A 22698-nucleotide genomic window follows, 5' to 3' on the forward strand; every position below is an offset into this window, starting at 1 on the left:
CCTCGTCCTGCCCGCACGCGCGGTCGGGGGCCGCCCCGGGAGCGGCCGCGGGGAGCAGCTGCGGCCCTTGCGGAAGGGGCTTCTTGTCTTGGTCTTCCTTTTTCTCCGTTTGAATCCCGGCGTTCTCCAGAGCCGCGTGTACTTCCAGATACTCCTCCTCTTTCGATAAATCTGTGGTAGAAAAACAGCCGGTTCAGGGTTCGTGAAGGCCGCGCGGGCTCCTGCGTCCGCGCCCAGGAAAGCTAAAAAGGACGGCAAAGGCAGAGAGACGCGCACAACGCACAGAAGAGCGTGTGCTGCTAGCAAGCTGGGGCGTTACCTGTTCCTAGAATCCCCCAAATATATCAGAATTATGAAACCAAAAGGAGATGATACTCATAGGCAGAGGCGTACGGTTTGCCAGCCGGTTATTAATAGGCTCTCAGCATCAGGATAAAGAGCCAGGAAAAACGGAACTTTTCCCGGGCCCATGGGCAAATGATTCCCAGAGCTGATGAGAATATGGGGACATTGCGGTTTTTGGCCCACACTGGCGGGCGTGTTAACTGCAAGAGCCGTTTGGACGGCAGTTTGGCAGTATCTGTGGACATTTCAAGGGTACACACTCAGACTAGCAGCCTCAATTCTGGGAACAAGCTGCAGAGACAGACACACATCGGTAAGAGGATGTTTACTGCAGCGTGGTTTAGGAACAGCGAGACATAAGTGTCTCTCATAGGAGTAATGGTTCTGTAATCCCATCACTAGGGAGGCTGAGGCAGGAGGATCACTGTGAGTTCGAGGCCAGCCTGGGCTACATAGGGAGACTCTGTCTCAAAACAAAGGAGTAATGGTTAAATAAAGTGTGGCATTTGCAGTCCAGGGGGGTTCTGGGCAGTTATGCTAAAGAGTGGGGTGGACAGTGTGAAGTGAAAGGAAAGACGTTCACTTCCCAGTTTTCTTTGGGGGTTGGGGGCTGAGCCCAGGGCCTCAGGTGTGCTAGGCCAGTTCCTGCCCAGCGGAGGGTGCTTTGTCTTCCAGGGCCAGAGTGGTGCCTGACACACTGTGTGTGTGCAGAAAGCAATTTTCAAATGAAGAAACTGTTAGGACGATAATCAATTACCCAGATGGACTGAAAAGTGAGTGGAACCTTATATAGGCAGTGTGACCACGGCAAAAATGCCGGCGACCATCAGTTTCCATGAATCTGCAAGTTGCCCCAGCCCTCTTAGTCCCCCCAGGCGAGCTGTGACCCTCCCAGGGCACCTGTCCACCATCGCTTCTCTATCAGTCCTCTACCTCCTAACGGTGCCCGGGACTGCGCCCCAGCCTCTGCACCGAGCTACACCCCTGCCCTTTGTAAATTCTTCATTTTGAGACAGGGTGTCTCTGAATCACTAAATTGCCCTGGCTGGGCTCAAACTTGTGACCCTTCCTGCTCTGCCTCCCGCTGTTGGGGTTACAGGTGTGCGCCGCCACACCCGCCTGCTGCTCCTTTATTGTGATTCTATCAACTGTTTATGGTTTTTTTGCTGCTGTTGCTGTGTTTTGTTTTTTTGAGAGAGGGTCTCACTATGCAGGCTGGCCTTGAACTCACAGCGATCCTCCCGCCCCAGCCTCCGACTGCTGGGATTACAGGTGTGCACCACCGTGCCCAGCTTTATGTGTGCTTTTATACACGTGTACTGTTTCACAATTTTAAAAAATCAAGTAAGAATATAGGAGACTTGGGCTGGGGATTTAGCTCAGCGGCAAAAGCACCTGCCTGGCAAGTGCAAAGTCGTGAGTTTGGTTCCCGGTACCGGAAAAAAAAAAAAAAAAAAGAATATAGGAGACTTTTTTTCAGAGTTGAAGAAAAGTCACTCAGGGCCTCACATGTGCTAGGGAAGCTCCTGCCCACTGAGCTCGCCTCCACCCCCTAGAGATCTTTAAAGCTTGCTATAATTACCTTCAAATTTTCTCTTAGAATCTTCTTGCTTTGGTAGTTTACTGACGTAGTGAGGAATTTCACGGTTTATTTCACTTGATTTCTCTTTAGGACGAATGTTTCTTGTTAGCTTTTTACCCTGTAATTTGTAAAAGCAGAACAAATACGTTTTTTGGAGTCCAGATGATTAGAAGTTGTATTTTATTCTAATGAACACAAATACTGTGTATGTAGAACTAGTGGTGGTCTGTAGCTTGTTTGTTTTTTCTTGCTTTCTTTTTTTTTTTTTTTGATACCGGGAGTCAAACTCAGGACCTTGCGCTTGCCAGGCAGGCGCTTGTGCCACTGCACCATATCCCCATCCCTTAAGTCGTTTTTGTTAAGATGTTTAACCAGCCGCCGAAAGATCTCACGTTTGCCATACCTTTGTGGTCAGAGATGGAGCATCTTCTGACTTCTGGGTTTCTTGGTGTCTCGTACTTATAAACGACAAGCTTTTTCTGTCTGCTTGTACTGACTTTGTTGAAGAAACTGCAGAATAGGTAGATTGCACGTGAATCATATTTTACATTTGGAAGCAATATTGATTTTAAACACTATCACTGAAGTATGCAGTGTAATAAAATAAATCATGCTGTTTGCTACATATTCAACGTGCACATAGCATTTGCTGGTTTCCGTGGGGTTTTTTTTGGTTTTTCTCCGGTACTGGGAACCGAACTCACGACCTTGCGCTTGCCAGGCAGGCGCTTTGCCGCTGAGCTAAATCCCGAGCCCCCTCCGTGTATTTTTTTCTTGCCATCTCCCTTGTTTTGTCTTACTTTAGGTTACAAAGGCTGCGGGTGTCACAGGGCTGGAGTAGAATCCCGTGTTAGAAGGCGGAATTGCTGTGTAAGGACAAGGATGCCCCCTGCAGGTGGGATTTGGAGCTGCAGATGAGCGGTGGTGAGGGCCGGGTCACTACAAGGTCTATGTCAGGAACGCAGAGTGTCCTGGGTAAATCACACACAACTGCTCACAATTGCTCAAGCCAGGGGTGGGGACTCCTGACTGCACAGGGCCATGAGGACCTTTCTAGGGTAATGTGGCCTCAATGGGCTGGCAGTTACATAGGTCTAAGCATTGTCAAAAATTCACTGAACTGAAAAGCTAAAACAGTCACCTTTTTTTTTGAGCAAGGTCTCACTATGTAGTTCAGGCTGGCCTTGAACTCACTGAGATCCTCCTCTCTCAGCCTCCCGAGTGCTGGGATGACAGGTGTGCGTTACCATGCCTGGCTTACAGGGGCATCTTTTTAGGGTAAAATATATCTCAAGAAAGTCCTTTCAAAAGCCACACACTGCTAGCAGATGCACTCAGAAAGCTCAGTTTTTGGCAGGTATTTTGCCTCCAGCTGAAAAAATCATTCTGTCTTTCTACATAATGTAAGGACTTGCAAGGCAGAGCCAAAAATGGGAAAACGGGAAAGTGTTTCTATTCCTTCCTCGGTGTTTCAACAACTTCACTGCCTTTTTGGGATTACACATCATATTTCAATGCCTAATAAAATGATTTTTTAAAATATCCGTCACTGGCTGGGTGTTGTGGTCCACGCCTGTAATCCTAGCACCCAGGAGGCTGAGGCAGGAGGATTGCCTCAAGTTCGAGGCCAGCCTGAGCAACATAGTTCAAGACTAGCCTGAACTACATAATGAGACCCTGTCTCAAAACAGAAAGCAGGGGCTGGGGATTTAGCTCAGCGGCAAAAGCGCCTGCCTGGCAAGCGCAAAGTCATGAGTTCGGTTCCCGGTACCAGAGAAAAACCAAAAAAACCTAAATAAATAAATAAATAAAACAGAAAGCAAAACAAAAAAGTGAAAACTCTGAGTGCCAAGAGGGAGCCACTGGCCCCGGGGTGGGCGTGGTGGCACACACCTGTAATCGGGAGGCTGAGGCAGAAGGATCGTTTCAAGTTCGAGACCAGCCTGGCCTACAAACTGAGCTCAAGGCCAGCTTGAACTGCATAGCAAGACCCTGTCTCAAAAAGACAAACAAAACAAAACAAAATAAAATAAATCCACTAATCCAGCTATATACATTAAGAAAATATGACCCATTACTTAAAAGTAGATTTGGAGCAGAAGGAATAAAAACACACCTTTTGGGTAATCTTCTAGTTCCCGTATATTTTTAAGTATTCGATTAGTGTAGATGTTCTTAATTTCAAGCTCGCGCTCCTTTTCCTAAAAAAGAATAACAACACTGGTTTTTCTCTTCGTGTTTACTTTTACCGACCTTGATTTCTTTCAGAACACAATGTAAATGAGCTCGGTCTGCTGCGAATGCAGTGTGTAGGTCCCAGAGGGAACAGAGATAGGCCTTAGCGTTGTGTCCCATCCCGGACACCAAACAGCGCCAGATTTACCAAGGTGACTACGGCGCCGGTGGGGACTGGAGCTGGCAGGTCGGCTTCGTTCACAGCGTTTTCCTGTCCCCGTACTTGTGCCGCGAAGTGTACTGTGCTTCTGCCCTGTTCACTGCGGTAGCCACAGACTACACGAGTCACCGAGGGAAGAGGCCCAGGAGGTGACCGGAGGCCACCAAGTGCCACGGGCCACAGTCGGGTCGCAATGGACAGGGCACGGGAACCTGACGAACGGCGGTCACTCGTGGGCAGAGCGGGTGTGGAGAAGGGCCGGGCACAGTGCCTGGCCCAGGGGACGCGCACATGGGGCAGGGCACTGCACAGCCGGCGCTGCCTCAGGGGAGAGCGCCTGGGACGAGGGGAGACCGGGAAGGGGAGACAGAAGGCTTGCGTTTTTTGTGAATGGGGCCCGTGAGGAAGTAGAGTCAATGACAGAAAACAGAGAGCGAGACACACTTTGGTCATCTCAGCAGGAGATCGCAGGTTTGTGCTTGTCCTGATGGTAAGATACTTTACGACTGCTCTAGAAATGGATGAAACCCAAGACTAGGACTCGTTCCTAGAATTTATGTTTCCAGAAGCAAAGGTGGCACGTTCCACCTCCTCGTGGACACCGAGCCGGGGCCAGGACGGCCGGGCCGCCAGGGTACGGAGCGAGGCTGGCGAGGAGGGTAGAGCGGAAGCTGTTCTGGGGGTTTCTTCCCTCGCTGCTTAAGAAAGGCTTCAGTGTTTTTGAGGGGGAGATGTCGGCGTTCTGGAAAGTTCAGTTCCATCCCTCGGCCACCGTGGGCTGGCCGTGTGCCGCTCGGTGGCGGTGCCCGAGAAGCAGCCGGCCGCTGGGGTCCCGGAGCGCGGCCAGTGCGAGGCAAGCTCCGCGAAGCACAGTCCCCTCCAGCGCGGGAACGGGGGAGCACGGTGGGCACCCACCACGGAGCTGGGCCCACGCCACCCAGGGCTCCTGCGTGCTTGGGTTCAACCGCTCGATCAAGGGAATAAGGACGCCTCCTTTGTAGCAGGGGCACTCGGGGACTCGGTGTGAAACCCCCGGAGGGAAGACGACTCACGAGCCCCAAGGGAGGTCAAGTCCCAAAGTGGGCACACCTGTGGAACTGCTGCGGGAAGAACTGAGTCAACAGTGGCCAGGAGCTCAGGAGAGGAAAGGAAATGGTGGAGACCCCCGCGGACCCCAGAGGGGTGATCTCCAAAGTCTGAGGTGTTGGTCGCAGAGAGCTTGCCTGATTTACAAGGCGGCAAACAGAAGTTGCAAGAACGAGATAAACTTTTGCTGAAGGTGATGGGACCGTGGGTGTCCTGCGGTGAGCACAGCTGTATGTACAAAGTTGTTTTTAGCACATTGGCAGGAGTTTCACTTTGATGACAAATCGTATGATTTAGCTGAGTTCAGCGGCAGCAGAGAACAGAATGCCTGCGGCTTTACTTAACAAAATGGCTACAGTTAGGTAAGGATTTCTGCTTCAGTTCAGTCCCCAGAACCCTCACCCACCCAAAGAGAAAGTTGGGTGATGGCGTGGGATCACGGTGTGGTCAGTGAAATAAATGGTTTACAGGTGTTAGCTAGGAGGCACATTCCTAGGAGGTGCCACCCCTCAGTGAGACGAGGACTGAAGCAGGTAGACCCGGGCTGCAGGACCTCATCGGGGAGCTGCAGGAGGCCGGCACCCGTCTTCTTATTGCAGCCCATGCCTCACAAACAGGCCTGCGCGAGTGACGGTGACTTTGATCATGAGTTTCAAAGTGGAGAACCTGACATTCTGGTCCTCGGGCTGGACCTGCCACGCCCCGACAATAACGACTGACACTAACGTGACAGACTGGTTTCCTACAGCTGCCCCAAGGTTATTTCTCGTCCCTGTACTCTTCAGAACCTTGCGGCCCCCCGAGCGGTGGCGTTTACTGCCGGGACTGCCCTGGCCCGTGGGATGGGGCGGAGATGATGTTGTGTGACAGCCAAGGCGAGGTCATAAGAGCAGCGGGGCTTCTTTCTGCCCGGTGCTTGCTTGCTCTGTCTCCATTTCTGTCTCCTTCTTCTTCTCCATCTCCTACTCCATCTCCTCCTCCACCTCCTACTTCACCTCCAACTTCGTCTGCATCATCTCCACCTCCTGCTCCACCTCCATCTCCACTCCACCTTTATCTCCATGTCCACAGCCAGAGCCACCTCCACCTCCTACTCCATCTCCTCCTTCACCTCCACCTCCACCTTCATCTCCATCTCCTACTCCACCTCCACCTCTACCTCCTCCATCTCCATCTCCACCTCCACCTCCTCCATCTCCATCTCCACCTCCACCTCCACCTCCATCTCCTCCACCTCCACCTCCTACTCCATCTCCTCCACCTCCACCTCCTACTCCATCTCCTCCACCTCCACCTCCTCCATCTCCTCCTCCATCTCCACCTCCATCTCCACCTCCTACTCCATCTCCTCCACTTCCACCTCCTCCATCTCCACCTCCACCTTCATCTCCACCTCCTACTCCATCTCCTCCTCCACCTCCTACTTCACCTCCAACTTCGTCTCCATCATCTCCACCTCCTGCTCCACCTCCATCTCCACTCCACCTTTATCTCCGTCTCCACAGCCAGAGCCACCTCCACCTCCTACTCCATCTCCTCCTTCACCTCCACCTCCACCACCTCCATCTCCACCTCCACCTCCATCTCCACCTCCTACTCCATCTCCTTCTCCTTCTCCACCTCCACCTCCTACTCCATCTCCTCTTCCACCTCCACCTCCACTCCACCTTTATCTCCATCTCCACCTCCACCTCCTACTCCATCTCCTCCTTCACTTCCATCTCCACCTCTACCTCCACCTCCAGCTCTACCTCCACCTCCTACTCCATCTCCACCACCTCCACCTCCATCTTCATCTCCTCCTCCTCTACCTCCATCTCCGCCTTCATCTTCATCTCCTCTCCACCTCCACCTTTACCTCCGACTTCATTTCCACCTGCTCCTGCACCTCCACCTCTGTCTTTCTGCCCGGACTGCCTTGGCCCATGTAATGAGACAGAGATGATGCTGTGTGACAGCCCAAGTGAGGTCATAAAGGGCACTGTGACTTCTTCCTGCCTGTCGCTCACTTGCTCTGTGTCTGACTCCACCTCCACCTCCACCTCCACCTCCACATCCTCTTCATTCTCGTCCCGGGAACTCCGCCATGAGCTGTGAGGACACCCACACCACGTGGACAGTCTATGGGTAGGTTTCCTGCCAACGATCCAGCTGAGCCCTCCACCGTCAGTACAGATGGGAGCGGGACATCAGGTAATTGTAGCTCCCAGCCTTTGCTCACTCCGATGAGTGTCTGTGACAAGCCCTGCCTAACGTGTAAACTCATGAACGAAATACAAAATTCACGCCAACTCTGTAGTTGCTTAGATCGGGGGGTAACGTGTTATGCTGCACGTAACGGGGAGAGTCCAGGTTCTGAACACCCTCCAGGGTTCTGTCCCTCCCCATGGGGCCACTACTGGGGCTGAGCCCACGGGGGGGGGGGGCAGACGGCGTCAGAGGAGGTGGGGTGTGTCCCAGATGTGGGGAGAACGGCAGGCGACAGGCTATGAGTTGATGAACAAGTCACGAGAAATGGCGAAAGTGATTGTGTTGAATGATTTCGGGTAGCAGTCCCTTTTGTAAAAATCAGATTTTATCGGTGCATTTTAGATACACATAGTGATCACGTGCATCATAGAGCACCCACCTGTGCGCCATGTAAGTTGTTTCCTTTTCCCTCGTTCCCCTCCCTCCCTTCAGCGCTCCTCCCCTCCCCATTTACAAACGCTTTGTTTCCACGTTTTCCTTCTTCTTCTTCTTCTTTTTTTTTTTTTTTGTCTTTTTGAGACAGGGTCTTGCTATGCAGTTCAGGCTGGCCTTGAGCTCACTTTGTAGCCCAGGATGGCCTCGAACTCACAACGATCCTCCTGCCTCAGCCTCCCGAGTGCTAGGATTACAGGCATGTGCCACCACACCTGGCAAATTAGGAATTTTTTTTTTTGGAAGCAACTTCCCCCCCCCCCCCACCATACTAGGAATCGAACTCACGACCTCACCTTGCCAGGCAGGCGCTGTGCCGCTCGCTGAGTTAATCCCCAGCCCCTCATGTTTTCCTTAATTTTTTTTACTTTTCCCTTTCTTTCCTGTCTCCGCCCCCTCCTGTTTTCCCCTCTCCATTTGAACATTTTCTTTCTGTTTCGCAGCATGTATTATACTCTTTCGTCCTTGTTTACACTTTCCGTTTCTCACACCAGAGAAACAGCGTGGTATTTGCACACGTGTGTCCAATTTATTTCACTTAAAGAGTATGCTCTCAAGGCGCATCCACTTTCCTAGAAATGTCTCCAGCGTACCCTTCTGTACGGCAGAGTGGTACTACCTTGTATAAAACCCCCGTCATCTTTATCCACTCTCCACAGGTGTGGCTGTTACCAGCTGGGTAACATACTCCCTTGTGTCTCACTTTTATCTCTTGTCTTCCAGTGCCTTGTTTAGGGAGATTTTCTCAGTACTCTGGGTCAGTGAGGGTGAACCTTTTAGAGCTTCTGCTGATGCAGACATCCCGCCGCAGTGCCCGTGCCATAGCTTCACCACCCCGTCCTGGACTATCTTCACTGACTTTCTGCGCTGGCAATCATGTTACTTTTCACTGTTTTCTGATTTTTCCATTTTTATAACATCATAGTTTGTGGACACAGTATCTTCTTTCCTGGGATATTAAACTGGATCAGCTGTTTGTTTGTCCACCCTCCCTCCCTTCCCCTCCCTCCCTCCTTCCTTCCTTTGCTCCCTCTTTCCTCATTCCGTCTTCCCCCTCCCTCTCCCTCTCCCTCCAGTACTAGGGATGGAACCCAGGACCTTTGCACTGAGCTACGTCCCCAGCCCTTTAAAAAATTCTTTTTATTTAATTTTGAGACAAAGTTTCTCTGGCAGTCCTTGCCCGAATTTGCCATCCTCCTACCTCAGCTTCCCAGAGTGCTGAGGTCACTGCCTGAGCCACCCCGCCCAGCCTTCTCTTGTGTTTTCTCTCACACTGATGATCAGGTGGCCTAGCACAGGGCGGACGGAGGGCTGGGTTCATTGTCTCCCTGTCCTGCTGTTCCGTGCGGACCTGGGTCTCACCCTAAGCTTCTGGCCAGCTGACCTGCAGGCTTCCCCTGAGCAAGGCCTTCCCGGGCACCTCCAAAATTCGCTGTGCCCTGGAGACAGCATTTTCACCCTGCCCTAGGGAGAAGCCCGGCCTGTGCTCTGAGCTGGAGCCCTGCAGGGTGGGTGGTCCCTGTTGCCTGTACCTCTAGGCGTGTCCTCCCACATTACACTGGGGGAGTCACCACGATTCTCTGCCAGTCTCTTTTCTTTTCTTTTTCTTTTTTTCCCCTTCCCTTCCCTTCCCTTCCCTTCCCTTCCCTTCCCTTCCCTTCCCTTCTCTTCCTTTCCCTTTCCTTTTTTTTCTTTCTTTTTTTGTCTTTTTGAGACAGTTTCACTATGCAGTTCAGGCTGGCCTTGAACTCACTTTGTAGCCCAGGCTGGCCTGGAACTCACAGCAATCCTCCTGCCTCAGCCTCCCGAGTGCTGGGATTACAGGCATGTGCCACCATACCCAGCCCAGTCTGTTTTCTTTTGCAGTCCTTCTCAGGTATGTCTCTGGGATCTTGGGGGAAGATAGTCAGAGACTGTGTAGAACTGTCACCTCCTTGGGCCAGGTGAGCACTTTTTGTCGTGTTGTTCTGTTTTTTGAGTCAGGGTTTCTGTATGTAGTTCAGGTTGTCGTTGAACTATGTGGCCCAGGCTGGCCTGGAACTTACTGCCACTCTCCTGCCTCAGCCTCCCGGGTGCTGGGATTACAGACGTGCACAGTCTGACTGTATTTCCCTGCTGTGAATTCGGCACAGGGATAGTCTTGAGTGAGTTACTGTTGCCAAAAGTCTGCTGTCGGGTTAATAACATCCCTCAGTTACTGTGGGCTGGTCAGGTCCGCAGCCTCCCAAACTGAGGGTATGGCAAAGGCTAAATAAAAAGAGGCAAATGCAGTGATTTCAGGGCTCCCAGAGGGTCAAAGCCCTCTTGCAGAATTTGAGATTCTCTCAGGGCTAAGACCAAGACCTCTGGGTGGCCCATATTTATTCGGTTATCAGAAGAAGGGAGGGGCATACTCAAGAAAGGGGGAATGACTCAAGGACTTCTCCAAGAAAGGTATTAGGTTAGTCCACCCAGGAGTGAGGGTGCCTGAGGCTATAGTCTTTATCTCATTGAGATCAGATCCAGGTGTCCTTGGCTGTGATCTTGTCTTACCCTTTGAGGCTTTCCAGCTTCATCCACCATTACAGGCCTCAGTAGGGATCAGGGACTCACAGAAGTTCACTTACTATGGGCCCATCACCCACTTCCGACAAGTGGCCTAGGCTTTGGACAGATTCACAAGTAAACATAAACACCAATTTGTTAATTTAAGTCCTGCTTGGGGCTGCTTCATAGTGGTCTCCATAAGCCTGTGTCGTAGGGGTGGGGTGATTGGCAGTGGTCTGGGACCCCTCTGTACCCTGCAAGCTGCCCCCAGGCTGTCTGCCCTCCTCACTCTCTCTGCTGACCCTGAGCCACAGGTTCTCCAGGAGTGGAGCTCTGTATGTTTTAGGTTGCAACTGTCTACCTGGCCTTGCTCTCACACTGAATGCACCTGCTTTTAACCTCCCAGAAGCCATTCTGTGAGCAGGTACAGCCACAGTATGAATGGGATCGTGGACTCTTATTTAAAAAGCATGCTTTCTGTCATTGCCGGAGGCTTTTGGTAGGCAAGGACAAAAAAAACACTCATTCAGCTCACTTTTTTTCCCTCTTTTTTTGTGGTACTGGGGAATGAACCCAGAGCTTTCACACTGAGCTAGATCCCCAGCCCTTTGTTTATTTTTTATTTTTTAGACAAGTTCTTGCTCAGTCACTGGATTGCACAGGCTGGGCTCCAATTTGTTATCCTCCTGCCTCAGCCTCCCAGATTGCTAGGATTACAGGTGTGCACCACTGTGCCTAGCTTCAGCCCAGCTTTTTGATCTATTTTTTACACTTTCTTAAATACATAAAATATGTAAATTTTTTTTTTTTCCTTTTGAAAATTGACATGTAAGACATAAAAAGTAGCGAGCATACTGGCGCAACTATGAATCCATGTGCTGGCGTCACTGAGGAACAACTCATGACCCACCTGTTTCCCTCTACACACCCAGCCTCTCTGATCCGCTCCCTCACCCTGGATTAGTTCAGGCAAATCCTTAGTATCATAATGTAATCTATCTGCATCTCAGTATCTGCAGCAGACAAGGCTGTGCCCTTTCAAGCCTAACTATAACATCATTATTCTACTCCCTCAAATCAATAATAAGCCTGAATACTGTCAAATATCCAGTTTGTTTCTCTTTTTTGCCAAGTGTCCTACAATATTTTTAATGTTGGTTTGAACTAGGATCCAAATAAGGTCCACAACATTGTGACTGATAGATAGATCTCTCGGTGTTCTTTAGTCTGTAGGTTCCCACACCATCTATTCTTCCCCACTTTGCTATTTGCTGTAGGAACTGTGATTTTAGTTGTGTGGAGTCTCTCTCAATCTGGTGCTGCTGACTGCATCCCCCTGGTGTCATTTCCCCAGCTCTTCTGTCCTGTGTTCCGTTAAATCATCTGTGAAGCTCAGTGGGCAGCCAGAGTTAGGCTGGCTCTGGCACCGAACTCCAAGGGTGGTGGTGAGCAGGGCCATCAGGAAGGGCCACCTCGTGCTTTCTCCTTTGTGATGTCAGCAGCAACTTATGACCATTGATTACAGCCAGTCACTTGTTAGGAATTCTAAAATACTGAGTTAGAGCAAATCATTCCTTCTTATCAACTGGAATGCTTTTATAAGGAGGCTAGAACTTCCTTATGCAATATGTTTGCTCTGAAGAATACTTCACACAGAAAAAGTAAAAAATACTTGGTTTCTTTTTCTTTATGTATAAGCTTTCAAAAAAGTGAACTGGTTCCCTCAGCGGTGTACTGGAGCCCTCCAAGGAGTAACCACTTGGTGAGTAACCACTGATGTCTTTTGTTTATTAAGTGTCCTTGTGAACTCTTGAATTTAGTGGATAAATTATAGTCCATGAAGTTATCTTTTTTTAAATCCTCACATTATTCCATCTTTGGCCACTCTGAGCCTATTTTAGATGGCTCCCAGGCCCTTTGCATGGCATCTTCTTGCCCCTTGACACTTTCCTTTTTTGTGTGACAGCAGCCCCAGGCTTGTCTAGTAAACTTTGTGCACCAGACAAAGTTTTACAGTTTTCCGAGGTGCCTTGGCTCTTGCTCAGGGGATATGCACTTTGAAGACCATTTAGATTGCTGCTGAGTCGGTCACTTTAGAATCATGAGTTTTAAAAATAAATATATCATACATTCATATTTTCACTTCAGATCAAAATCAGGATCATACGAGTTTTAGTTACTCTGTATGTTTTTGTGCTTTTAATTTACTTCTGTATTTTCTTTCTTCTGTCTCCTGAATCCCAGTTCTCAGTGACACGAACATTGTACAGGATGTGTTACAGAATGCACGGGTCAGTGTCAGAATAACAGTGTCATCACCTCCAGAAACTAGTAACCCAACAGTACTTTAGAGTGTGTGTGTGTGTGTGTGTGAAGTTATTTTTGTCCTTACCTTGTATGTCACTAACAGATGATAAATTAATGTTTTAAGTTACTTGGAACAGTTTCTTTGTGTGACATCATGCCACCAGTCGAATACAGAGTTGGGTTCATGTCCTTTTATTTACTTTGGATTTTTTTTTGTGTGTGTTCTCCAGGAAATTTATGACACTTTGCAAGAGCTCTTGTGTGTAATTAATGACATCTGTCCAAAGTCGTCTTTCGTACAAACCCGCGTCCCACCTATCGGTGGAATTGCATTCTGCTTTGAGAGCTCTTCCCTGTTTTCTTCCTCAGAGCAACTTGCACTCTGATGGAACTCTTTAATTATTCCACTCCTCTCTACTGTCCTTTCAGATTTTTTTGATGGATTGTCTCCTAAATCTTAACTCGTCTCTTCAAACTTCAGCCATAGTTTTACCCTATTAGCCACTGTCCCATATTATCATCAATGTCTTTATAGCTTCTTTTATTAATGAAGTTGTCTTTGTGTTCATATATCTTATCCAACCTTATGTCTTGTTTTGTCTTGCTATGGACTTCAGGCTGGCCTTGAACTTGAGTGAGCCTCCTGCCTCAGCCTCCTGGGTGCTAGGATTACAGGTGTGTGTGCCACCATGCCTGGCCCAAGCTTATATTTTGATGGGTTCTCTGGGATCTTAAGGGTAGCTCTCCAGAAATAAAAATCTTAGTTTTTCATTTATTTTATATATGTCATATGGGAGCACTCACTGCCCTTATGCTTCAAGATGGATCTGTGGGTGGTTCCTAAAGGACCCCGAGTATCCTACATGTACTGAGCATTCACAACTACATGACATTCCTCAAAGTAGTAATCTAAGGAGGGAAAATCAATCTTAGGCAAATTCACGAACAGAATGAAACCCTACACTAAATCAAGTGTACGATTTAAGTCTTAAAAGAATTTAGGATTCTGTAGTTCATAATCTCATGTTTCTAATGCAAACTAAAATGAGCTCTTAAACTTAATGAAATACAGGACTATCATGAGTCCAGCAGCTATAATTCATTTTAAAACTTCTTCTATTTGTTAAAATAGTCGTATCTGTGCGAGTGAAGTGATTTTCACCATAATGCAATTCAATGATTGTGGCTCCTTCCATCTTGTGGCACCCAGGCTCCTGGCGGGAAGGTTTTCCCAGTGTGGTGGGCGTTGCTGAGGGTTTTTCCTTTCCAAAGTAAGGGGCAGAGGCGTGCCCTGTAATTGGAATCTGAACTGGGGGAGGCAAGAGTTCCTCGCTGGTCTCTTTACTAAGGAGCTTTTCTTTTTCATAACAGTCTTTGCTTTTCATCTTTATTTCTTCTCTGTACTTCTCATTCTTTAGTATTTCCTCCATGGTCGGTGGAGTATTTCTTTTTCTTCTAATCCAAGCTTCCCATTCTGTTGGGATGCCACCCACTTCATAGTCAGTTTCATTTTTTTTGCTGCTTCTATAATCCTTTTCTCTCGAACAGTCTGTCCTCTCCAGTTCGTGTACTGCGGGATGCGGTAGTATTTGTTCCCGAGCTAGTCCGCGCCCACGTGCTCCTTCACCACCTTGGACAGCATCCTTCACAGGGCTCGGAACAAACCCTGAGGCCAACCCTTGCGGGCCCTCTGTTTCCAGCGGGATGGATTTGTTTTGGTATAGGCTTGTAGTTTTTAAAATTTAATTCTGCCTTATAGTTATGCCAAATATTTACTTGATTTCAAAGTCATATCAAGTGAGAAGAGATTTAAGAAATCTAGGTTCTTTTTTTTTTTTTGTCTTTTTGAGACAGGGTCTCACTATGCAGTTCAGGCTGGCCTTGAGCTCACTTTGTAGCCCAGGCTGGTCTCAAACTCGCAGCAGTCCTCCTGCCTCAGCTTCCCAAGTGCTGAGATTACAGGCATGCACCACCATACCCAGCCAAAATCTAGGTTCAGTGATTGTCCCTTTTACCTTAGTTTTTCTCCCTTTCTCTTATCTTACTGATTTCTTAAAATAGAAAATAATGTTGATAATTTGCATTGCTGCCCTTTTCCTAAATGGAAGTGTACTGCCCACTTTCTTCCCCTTCCTTTTTCACTCACCAGTACGTACTGAGACTACCCCCTAGGGTTCGTGAGAGTTCTCATTCTTAGTTTGCTCTTTCTCTTTTCTGGTGCGAGGGTATCAAACCCAGCACCTCCCATCTGCCTGCCAGGCAAGCGCTCTACCACTGAGCCACACCCCAGCTGCCCTGTCTCTCTTTATAGAAGCACTGAAATATATGGTGCAGAAGTCCCTTTGCTTTTCCTTTTACACAAGAAGTTCTGAGGGATCTTCGTTTGTTGTGTAGTGCTGGGGTTAGAACCCAGGATCTCCCACATGTGAGGCAAGTGCTCTGTCACTGAGCTACACCTCCAACAGTCCCCACAATTTTTAAAATATTTAGTTTTGCAATCTCCTTATCTTTCTGACTAAATTGAAATCTTGGTACATATAGAATTTTGTATCCTTAATTAAGCATTTCATTCAGTATTAAGCATATCTGCTGGCAAAAAATGTGTTTTTAGGGGCTGCACACAATGCCTGTTTATAGGAATAAGGTAACACAAGAGTGTATTAAAATTCCCTGACTATGGGGGCTGGGGATTTAGCTCAGTGGCACAGCGCCTGCCTGGCAAGTGCAAGGTCATGAGTTCGATTCCTGGTACTGGAAGAAAAACAAAACAAAATTCCCTGACTGTGTCTCCTTTGTCTTGGCCAGTGGGCCCTGAAGCCTCTTCTTTAGGAGTCTAAGCATGCAGGGAGGGTTTCTGTATGCCTCCCGGCCTGCCCTGCCCCAGACTGCAGCCATTTGATCTGAAGACTCTTTGGAAGCTGAATTCCCTACTTATTCCAGAAAAGTTGAAGATTTTTGTCTCAAGAATCAAGCTGAAGATTAGTTGAGATTTGAAAGGGTTTATTTCTCAATTGTCTTATCCAGCTTTCCCAAAATGTTGGAAATTTTAGAATTTTTTTTTTCCCACTGTATAGTCCAGGCTGGCCTTGAACTCATGGTGATCCTCCTGCCTCAGCCTTCTGAATGCTGGGATGACAGGTGTGTGCCACCATGCCTAGCTTAAAAGTCGGCTCTGAAAATGTATTTGTAAGGAGACTTTAAATAAATAGTGGGCCATTAAAATCTGCCCTTGTGCCCCCTTCGGCAGCACGTATACTAACCTGGTCTATTTTTTTTTCTTTTTTTTTTTGGGACCAGGAATCAAACTCAGGTCTCAAACTTGCCGGGCAGGCTGGTGCCTCAGAGCTACATCCCTTGCCCTCAAAATGTTCCTACTTTTTTTTTTTTTTTTTTTTTTTTGCACATATACTAAAGCTTGCCCTTGATATTACAATGTTATGTTAGTTTTACACGTACGAATTTATTTAGAACTACCTTACATTGTAATCAAACATAAATTAATGTGATAAAATAAAAATGATAACAAGGAGTCTCATGAATGTGTAGAGCTTTAATTTTTCCAGTTTACGGTGCGCGTCCACTCACCTCCTGACTGCAGCCCCCTGCGCGCTCCCCACTGCAGGGAAGAAGCAAGGTGAGGAACACGTTCTCGGAGTTGAGGGTTTGTGGATACGGCGCGCGTGAGCGGCACAGCCACGCAGAGCGCGCACAGCTCCGGCGTCTGGGGCCGCGGTCCGCCGCCACTCTCTCGCATTTTGTTTGGAAGGACGTACCTTGAGTTTCTGCTGCAGGCGCTTGACCTCCACTTGCAGGGTCTTCGTGGCCGTCTGCGCTGCCAGCGTCTTCCGGTTTTCCGTGGCCAGCTGGCGGGTGAAGGCCCGGGCGTTCAGCCTCAGCTGCCTCTCCAGGCTCTGCAAAAGGGGGTCAGGCGTTCAGCAACTCCGCGGCCAGTGGGCGAAGCCTCGGCCACAGGGGAGATAACCAGAGAGAGCCGTGCAGCCCTGCGGGACCGTTTCGCGAACGGTTCACCCAGAGGACCTGTTTTTTCCACTGTTTTTTACCTTCTCTGCAATTTGATTAAAAAACCCCTCTGAACGCATCCTTAAGGCCAATAAATGAAATACAGTCGGTGTCATCCTTTAAGCTGGAACCGCAGCAGTTCTGCCCAGTGAACTGTTCTCTCTCCGCGGTAGGTTCCCTGACACCAGCGCAGACCCGGGCGGCCCGGGCTCCTCTGGAACAGAGACTGAGCGTCCTGAGGGGCTCACCCCGCCGGGCCGCGCTGAGGGACCCTGAAGTAGCTGCCCGCCGCCGCCGCCACCGTCGGACACAAGCTCACCTGCTCTGCGGCGGGGCTGCCTTATTGCACAAAGGCTGGCTCTGGCTGTGACAGAAAACGCAGCTCAGAGGACGTTTCCCCCTCACGTACAAGGGATGATGGAAATAATGGTGAATGTTTATATTTTAATCAATTTATTACAGTAAAAGGCGGTGCCATGAATCCCTCTCACAACACACCCCCACTCCTCTCCAGAAACGCGCACCCATCCTCCTGGCCACTTTCTGCAGCAGCTCCGCAGTCCTCTCTCCTGAGTGTCTTTATGAGGTGTGATGAAAAATACGGTGACTGCTGCTGCTGATGCCACCCAACAGGAAGGCAGCTCGTAAGCACACGACGCTGCGTCCTCACCCACCTCAGTCACCGGGTCTGGCACCGTGTGACTTCCGCTCCTCCCCAGTCAAAATGATCATGAAAGGTGAACATTTCGAATGGCTTCAGGACACTGAGGCAGCCGGGACAGCACCACGAGACAGACCTGCAGAGCTGCCTGGAAGAGGCCAGGACGATGGGACGAGTGTGTTTGAAAAATTCACCCTATTTGTCAATCCCAACTCATCATGTGGGTCTTCCTCATTTTAACAGTAATACTTCTTCATTAAAGAAAGTGGAAAATCTAAAAAGGATGAAAAAGAAATCTAAAAGGATGAAATAACCACTAAAAATGTCACTTCTTAAAATATTAATATTTTTCCTTTTGAAATTTTTATTTATTTTGTTTTTTGAGACAGGGTCTCACTATGCAATTTAGGCTGGCCTTGAACTCACTATGTAGCTCAGGCTGGTTTCAAACTCACAATAATCCTCCTGCCTCAGCCCCCGAGTTGCTGGGATTACAGGCATGAGCTACCATGCCCAGCTACAGACTTTTCTCTTTGAAAGCAGAGAATTTTACTAAGAGAAGTAACAAAAGAAAACATGGATCAAATGAATTTGATATTTACTTATTTTCAGGATCACAGAAAATACTTCCTCTCCCCATTATGTATCACATAATTAAACAGTGAAAATGAAGCCATTCATATTTGTGTCTACTGAGACGAAACTGTCTACAAGGTAAAGTGGGCAGGGCATTCTCTAGCGGATCAGTGTCATCTCCCAGGTCACCCCAGATGACGCCATCCCTGGCTGCAGGCAGCCACAGACTGTTGAGGACATGCAACTCGTTCATCTCTTCAGTTTTTAAAATTCTTTTTCCTTCCCTACTTCTAGGATCACTCTGGGAAAAATTCCTATTCTGGAATAGTTAACATTGGTCTCTGGGGAAATGACGGCTCACACCAAGGATCAAGAACGTAAGAACAGGGCTGGACACAGGCAAGGCTCAGGGTAACAGTTACCGCAGTATGCTGATTTCCAAGGGAGACTTTGCACAGCACCATGCAGCCTTTTTGGCACATGAGGAAACTTCCCTAATGCTGGTAGCTGTGCTGCCTTAGGGAACAGCCATTTCCAGACCCGTGGGTCCAGATATGGAGTGACCCCCTGCTCATGATGGACATCCCCGGTTCTAAGCTTTCTCTCTTTTTCCTCAAGCCCCTCCTTCCCTGGCCCTGCTGCACATATCACTGTTCACCCCAGCACACCAGCCAAGTGACTTAACGTGCTCCATGACAGGGCAAGCAGGTTAATGTGCATCTTCAAAACACGCTCACTCTGGAGCCTTAGTGTGTCTACACCTCAGAAATACAGACCTGTATTTTCTTGTCATTTGCCTCCATTTTTGCCGTAAGAGCAGACAGTTTATGAGTCAGTTCTTCCCTTTCCGCCAGGTTTTTGTCCTCGGAGAGCTTCTGCAGCGCCTGCAGGGCGTCTTTGGTCCTCAGCAACTCGCTGTCGGTTTCTCTGAGTTTCTTGGAGACGGTTCTTTCCTTTTCCTGGGATTTCCTAAGGAGCTGCCTTAGATTCTTCACTTCATTCTGATGCTTAATCATAATCTGGGGTAAATTGCTTTGGGAGTTCTCATATTTTCCTATGGCCTTCAGGTGTCTGAACTGAAGTTGTTTCAGAAACTGGTTTTCTATGATGATGGCTTCCAGGTTGCGGTGGATGTCGGCCAGTTCGTTTTTCAGCTCTTTGATCTTGTGCAGCCGCGCGGAGAGGATGCGGTGGGCCATGGCGTCCCTCCTGTGCGCCACCAGGCTGAGCTGGGAGCGGAGGCACGACGTGTTCCAGGGGTGCTTCTTTTCAGCGGAGATGTCCTTCTGGCCTGTGCGGGCAGACAGGTGCGGTTACTGTAACACAGACAGATGCGCACCACGCACACGCCCCGTGCAACTCATGCACACACCCTTCACACACTCACACACATGCCCCGTGCAACTCACACACACACCCCATGCAACTCATGTACACATCTCTCACACACACATGCCCGTGCACACTGATGCACACACCCCTCGCACACACACACCCCCCCCGTGCAACTCATGCACATTCCCCTCGCACTCACCCACATGCCCCATGCAACTCAAGCACACACCCCTCGCACTCACATGCATGCCCCGTGCACACTCATTCACATGCAAATATGGAGTGAGAAAGAGCGGGCACTAAGGGAGTACCACGCGTCAAGCGGGGTTCTCTACACCCGGGTATCTCATGAATCCAGTTCTTTCAGGGCAAGTGTGGTCTGTTTTCTTTTTCTTTTTTTTTTCTTTTCTTTTTTTTCTTTTTTTTTGCAGTACCAGGGATCGAACTCAGGACCTTGCGATTGCCAGGCAGGCACTTATACCACTGAGCTATATCCCCAGCCCTTCTTTTTTTTTTCTTTTTTAAAATTTTCTTTTCTTTTTTGTGGCAGAGGGGCGGTACCAGGAATTGAACTCGGGACCTTGCGCTTGCCCTTGTGGTCTGTTTTATAGCTGGAGATTATAAGTCACTTGTCCAGGGTTATATAGCTACGAGGTGACACAGGACGGGCTGAAAGCCAGGGCTTCTTTCACTGGTACCTAGATTTCTATTATAAAGTGGTACTGAAGGGCTGGGGATGTAGCTCAGCTGCACAGAGCCTGCCTGGCAAGTGCCAGGTCCTGAGTTCAACTCCCAGTACCCCCAATAAACAAACAAACAAATACATAAATACAATGATACTAAAACCCAGGACACTGCAATTGCTAACACGAACAGTGCTTCTCATAGGTCAGCCACAGAACTGGACACTTTGCATCAAGTAGCTGATGCACTTCTTTCTGGTGTGGTGTGAGAACACAGCGTGAGGATCTCATTAAAAATCACCCGCAGAAAGCCATTAAACTCTTTAAAATATGTATATGAATATATATGTTCCATGTGCATAAATCCAACACCAGTTTTTTTCTTTGTTACTTTGGACACTAGTTGTTGGCATGTATTCAAATATACTTTTATTATTTATTTATTTAAAGGTAGGGTCTTGCCATGTAGTTCAACCTGGCCTTGAACTCACTTTGCAGCCCAGGCTGGCCTTGAACTCGCTGCAGTCCTCCTGCCTCAGCCTCCCGAGTGCTGGGATTACAGGCGTATGCCACGATGCCTGGCTTATTCATGTATTTTAAACAAAGAAATACCTGAAAAGTATTATACTCAGCACCAAGTTTTTCGCACTGAACTTGTGTTGTAAAGGTGTGTATAACATCGCTGTGTTTGTTGTCTCATTTTAAATGAAGCATACTGGTCCTTCAGAATGTCGCTTGTCCTGGGCACACAGCTAGATGTTGCAGAGACAGAATCCCGGGTCTGCGGCTTTCTTGTGACAGACACGTGCATGTATGTGTGCGTCCCTGCATGCCGAAATGTCTGGGTGCGTGGGTCCATGTTAGTACATCTAGGTTTTGAGAAAGACAGATTGAAAGTGGGTTCAGGATCTGTGGACTGGTTCTCATTCTGGAGAGAGACGGGTACTCAGCGGCTGTGCCCCGGTGTCCTCCTCCTCAGTGAGCGCCCACGTGTGGACAGGTCGCTCGGCGGGTCTGGTCCCCGCGGTGGGAAGGCCTTCTGCCTGTGGTGGACACTGAGCTTGCGGAAAGCAAGAGTGCACGGGGATAAGGCCCGGAGTCAGGGCCGCGCGGGCCGCCTGGTTCTGCAGCAGCCACAGCCTCAGCGGCGCGGTAGATGTGACGCCTTCCGGGACGCCGACCGGAAGGCTAGCGAGGTGGCTGCGCTGCGTGGAGGCCTGAGGTGGTAGCCCCGGGGCACCCACCAGGGAGGTCCCAGACGCAGTGTGGGTCAGGCGGGACTGAGACCAGGTGGGCAGGGGCTCACCTGTTCTGTGCCAGGGCCAGGGTGACTGAACCCGACCCCCACACCTTGTGGTGTCTTAACCCTCGGATGGTCTGAGTCTGAGATTAGAAGGACGCCTGGCAGACTCCGAGGGCAGTGGAGACCGTGTCCCCTTGCGTAGGTGACAGGCGAGCAGGGGAGGCAGGAGAGAGTGCCTGGGGACCAAACGCGGTGGCCCAGGAGGCGAGGTGTGCATGAGGGCAGGGGTGTTTTGAGAAGCGGACCCGAGGCTCTCCCCGCCCCCTGCACCCTTCCTGGCCCACCGCATCTGAGACTGAGTTCCGCTCTCCCCAGCAGGGGCGGGGGAGGGTAAGCAGACCTGCGTGCTTCAGAAGGTAGAGACGCCACTTGCACTGGGGGACACAGCACAAGCTCATGCCGCCCGCATCGCACGCCGGTGCTTGTGTAACCAGGGAGGTCGTGGGAAACGGCCGGGGTCAGTCCTTAACGGTTTCATGTCGTGATCCTTAACTGCACGTCACAGCGGTGGGACGCAGGTAATTGATAGTTTCCATCCCATTTCACACAATGGGGCAGGTTTAGCTGAATGATTAAACTACGCTTAAATGCCTCACTCTTAAACTGCGGACTTGAAACACTTGCTCAGATTAATTCACTATGAACGCATGCACTTAGCCACAGTACTTACAAAGGAGATGCGCGCTGTGAGTTCACTTCACCCAGCAGCGAGGCGGCACCCAGCTCCTCCCCAGCCCACGCCAGCCCGGCCCCTCCGTAACGCTCTGTGGCCGCCTCTGTCTTCTCGGCCCCGCTCTTCCTGCTGCTCCTTCCTGGCCTCTTCTCCTGACCCCGGTCGCTTTGGTCTCACTGTCCCACTCCCTTCTCTCTGTCCCCACGTTGGCTCTGCGCGTCTTCAGCTATGTTCTGAGTTGGGCGTTGGCCAGGTACTTCCCTCTCTTCTGGGTCTACACTTGCTTTGCTCTCAAAAGAGAGGAGCCCGCTTCCTCCTTGGGCCAGGGGAAGGAGGAGGTTGACAGGAAAGGCCTGTCCCAGTCTGTAGCCTGCAGTGTCCATGTCCCTTCGATGGAGACCACTATGAAGCAGCTCTGTGCAGGCTTTAAAATTAATCACCTGGCTTTCTGTGTTTACTTGTGAGTCTGTCCCCGGCCCAGGTCCCATGACTGGAGACGGGCAGCAGATTCATAGTAAGTGAAC

General features: G+C 49.4%; 1 protein-coding gene and 1 pseudogene across 3 annotated transcripts in view; both read right to left on the reverse strand.

Annotated features, from left to right (window-relative positions):
- The window catches only part of Lca5l (Leber congenital amaurosis 5-like), a gene marked incomplete in the record, with an annotated part of 44249 nt that overhangs the window by 777 nt on the left and 20774 nt on the right, over nt 1–22698 (reverse strand). For all 3 annotated transcript variants that reach the window (XM_013504865.1, XM_013504856.1, XM_013504861.1), the window contains 6 exon segments: nt 1–171; nt 1928–2045; nt 2331–2437; nt 4044–4128; nt 16697–16834; nt 18957–19471. In XM_013504865.1, coding sequence (XP_013360319.1) covers nt 1–171; nt 1928–2045; nt 2331–2437; nt 4044–4128; nt 16697–16834; nt 18957–19471 — 1134 coding nt within the window.
- LOC102027046 lies at nt 13981–16677 on the reverse strand (annotated as a pseudogene).

Source organism: Chinchilla lanigera, unplaced genomic scaffold (assembly GCF_000276665.1).
Source record: "Chinchilla lanigera isolate Chin_1 unplaced genomic scaffold, ChiLan1.0 scaffold00006, whole genome shotgun sequence".
NCBI classification, from domain to species: domain Eukaryota; kingdom Metazoa; phylum Chordata; class Mammalia; order Rodentia; family Chinchillidae; genus Chinchilla; species Chinchilla lanigera.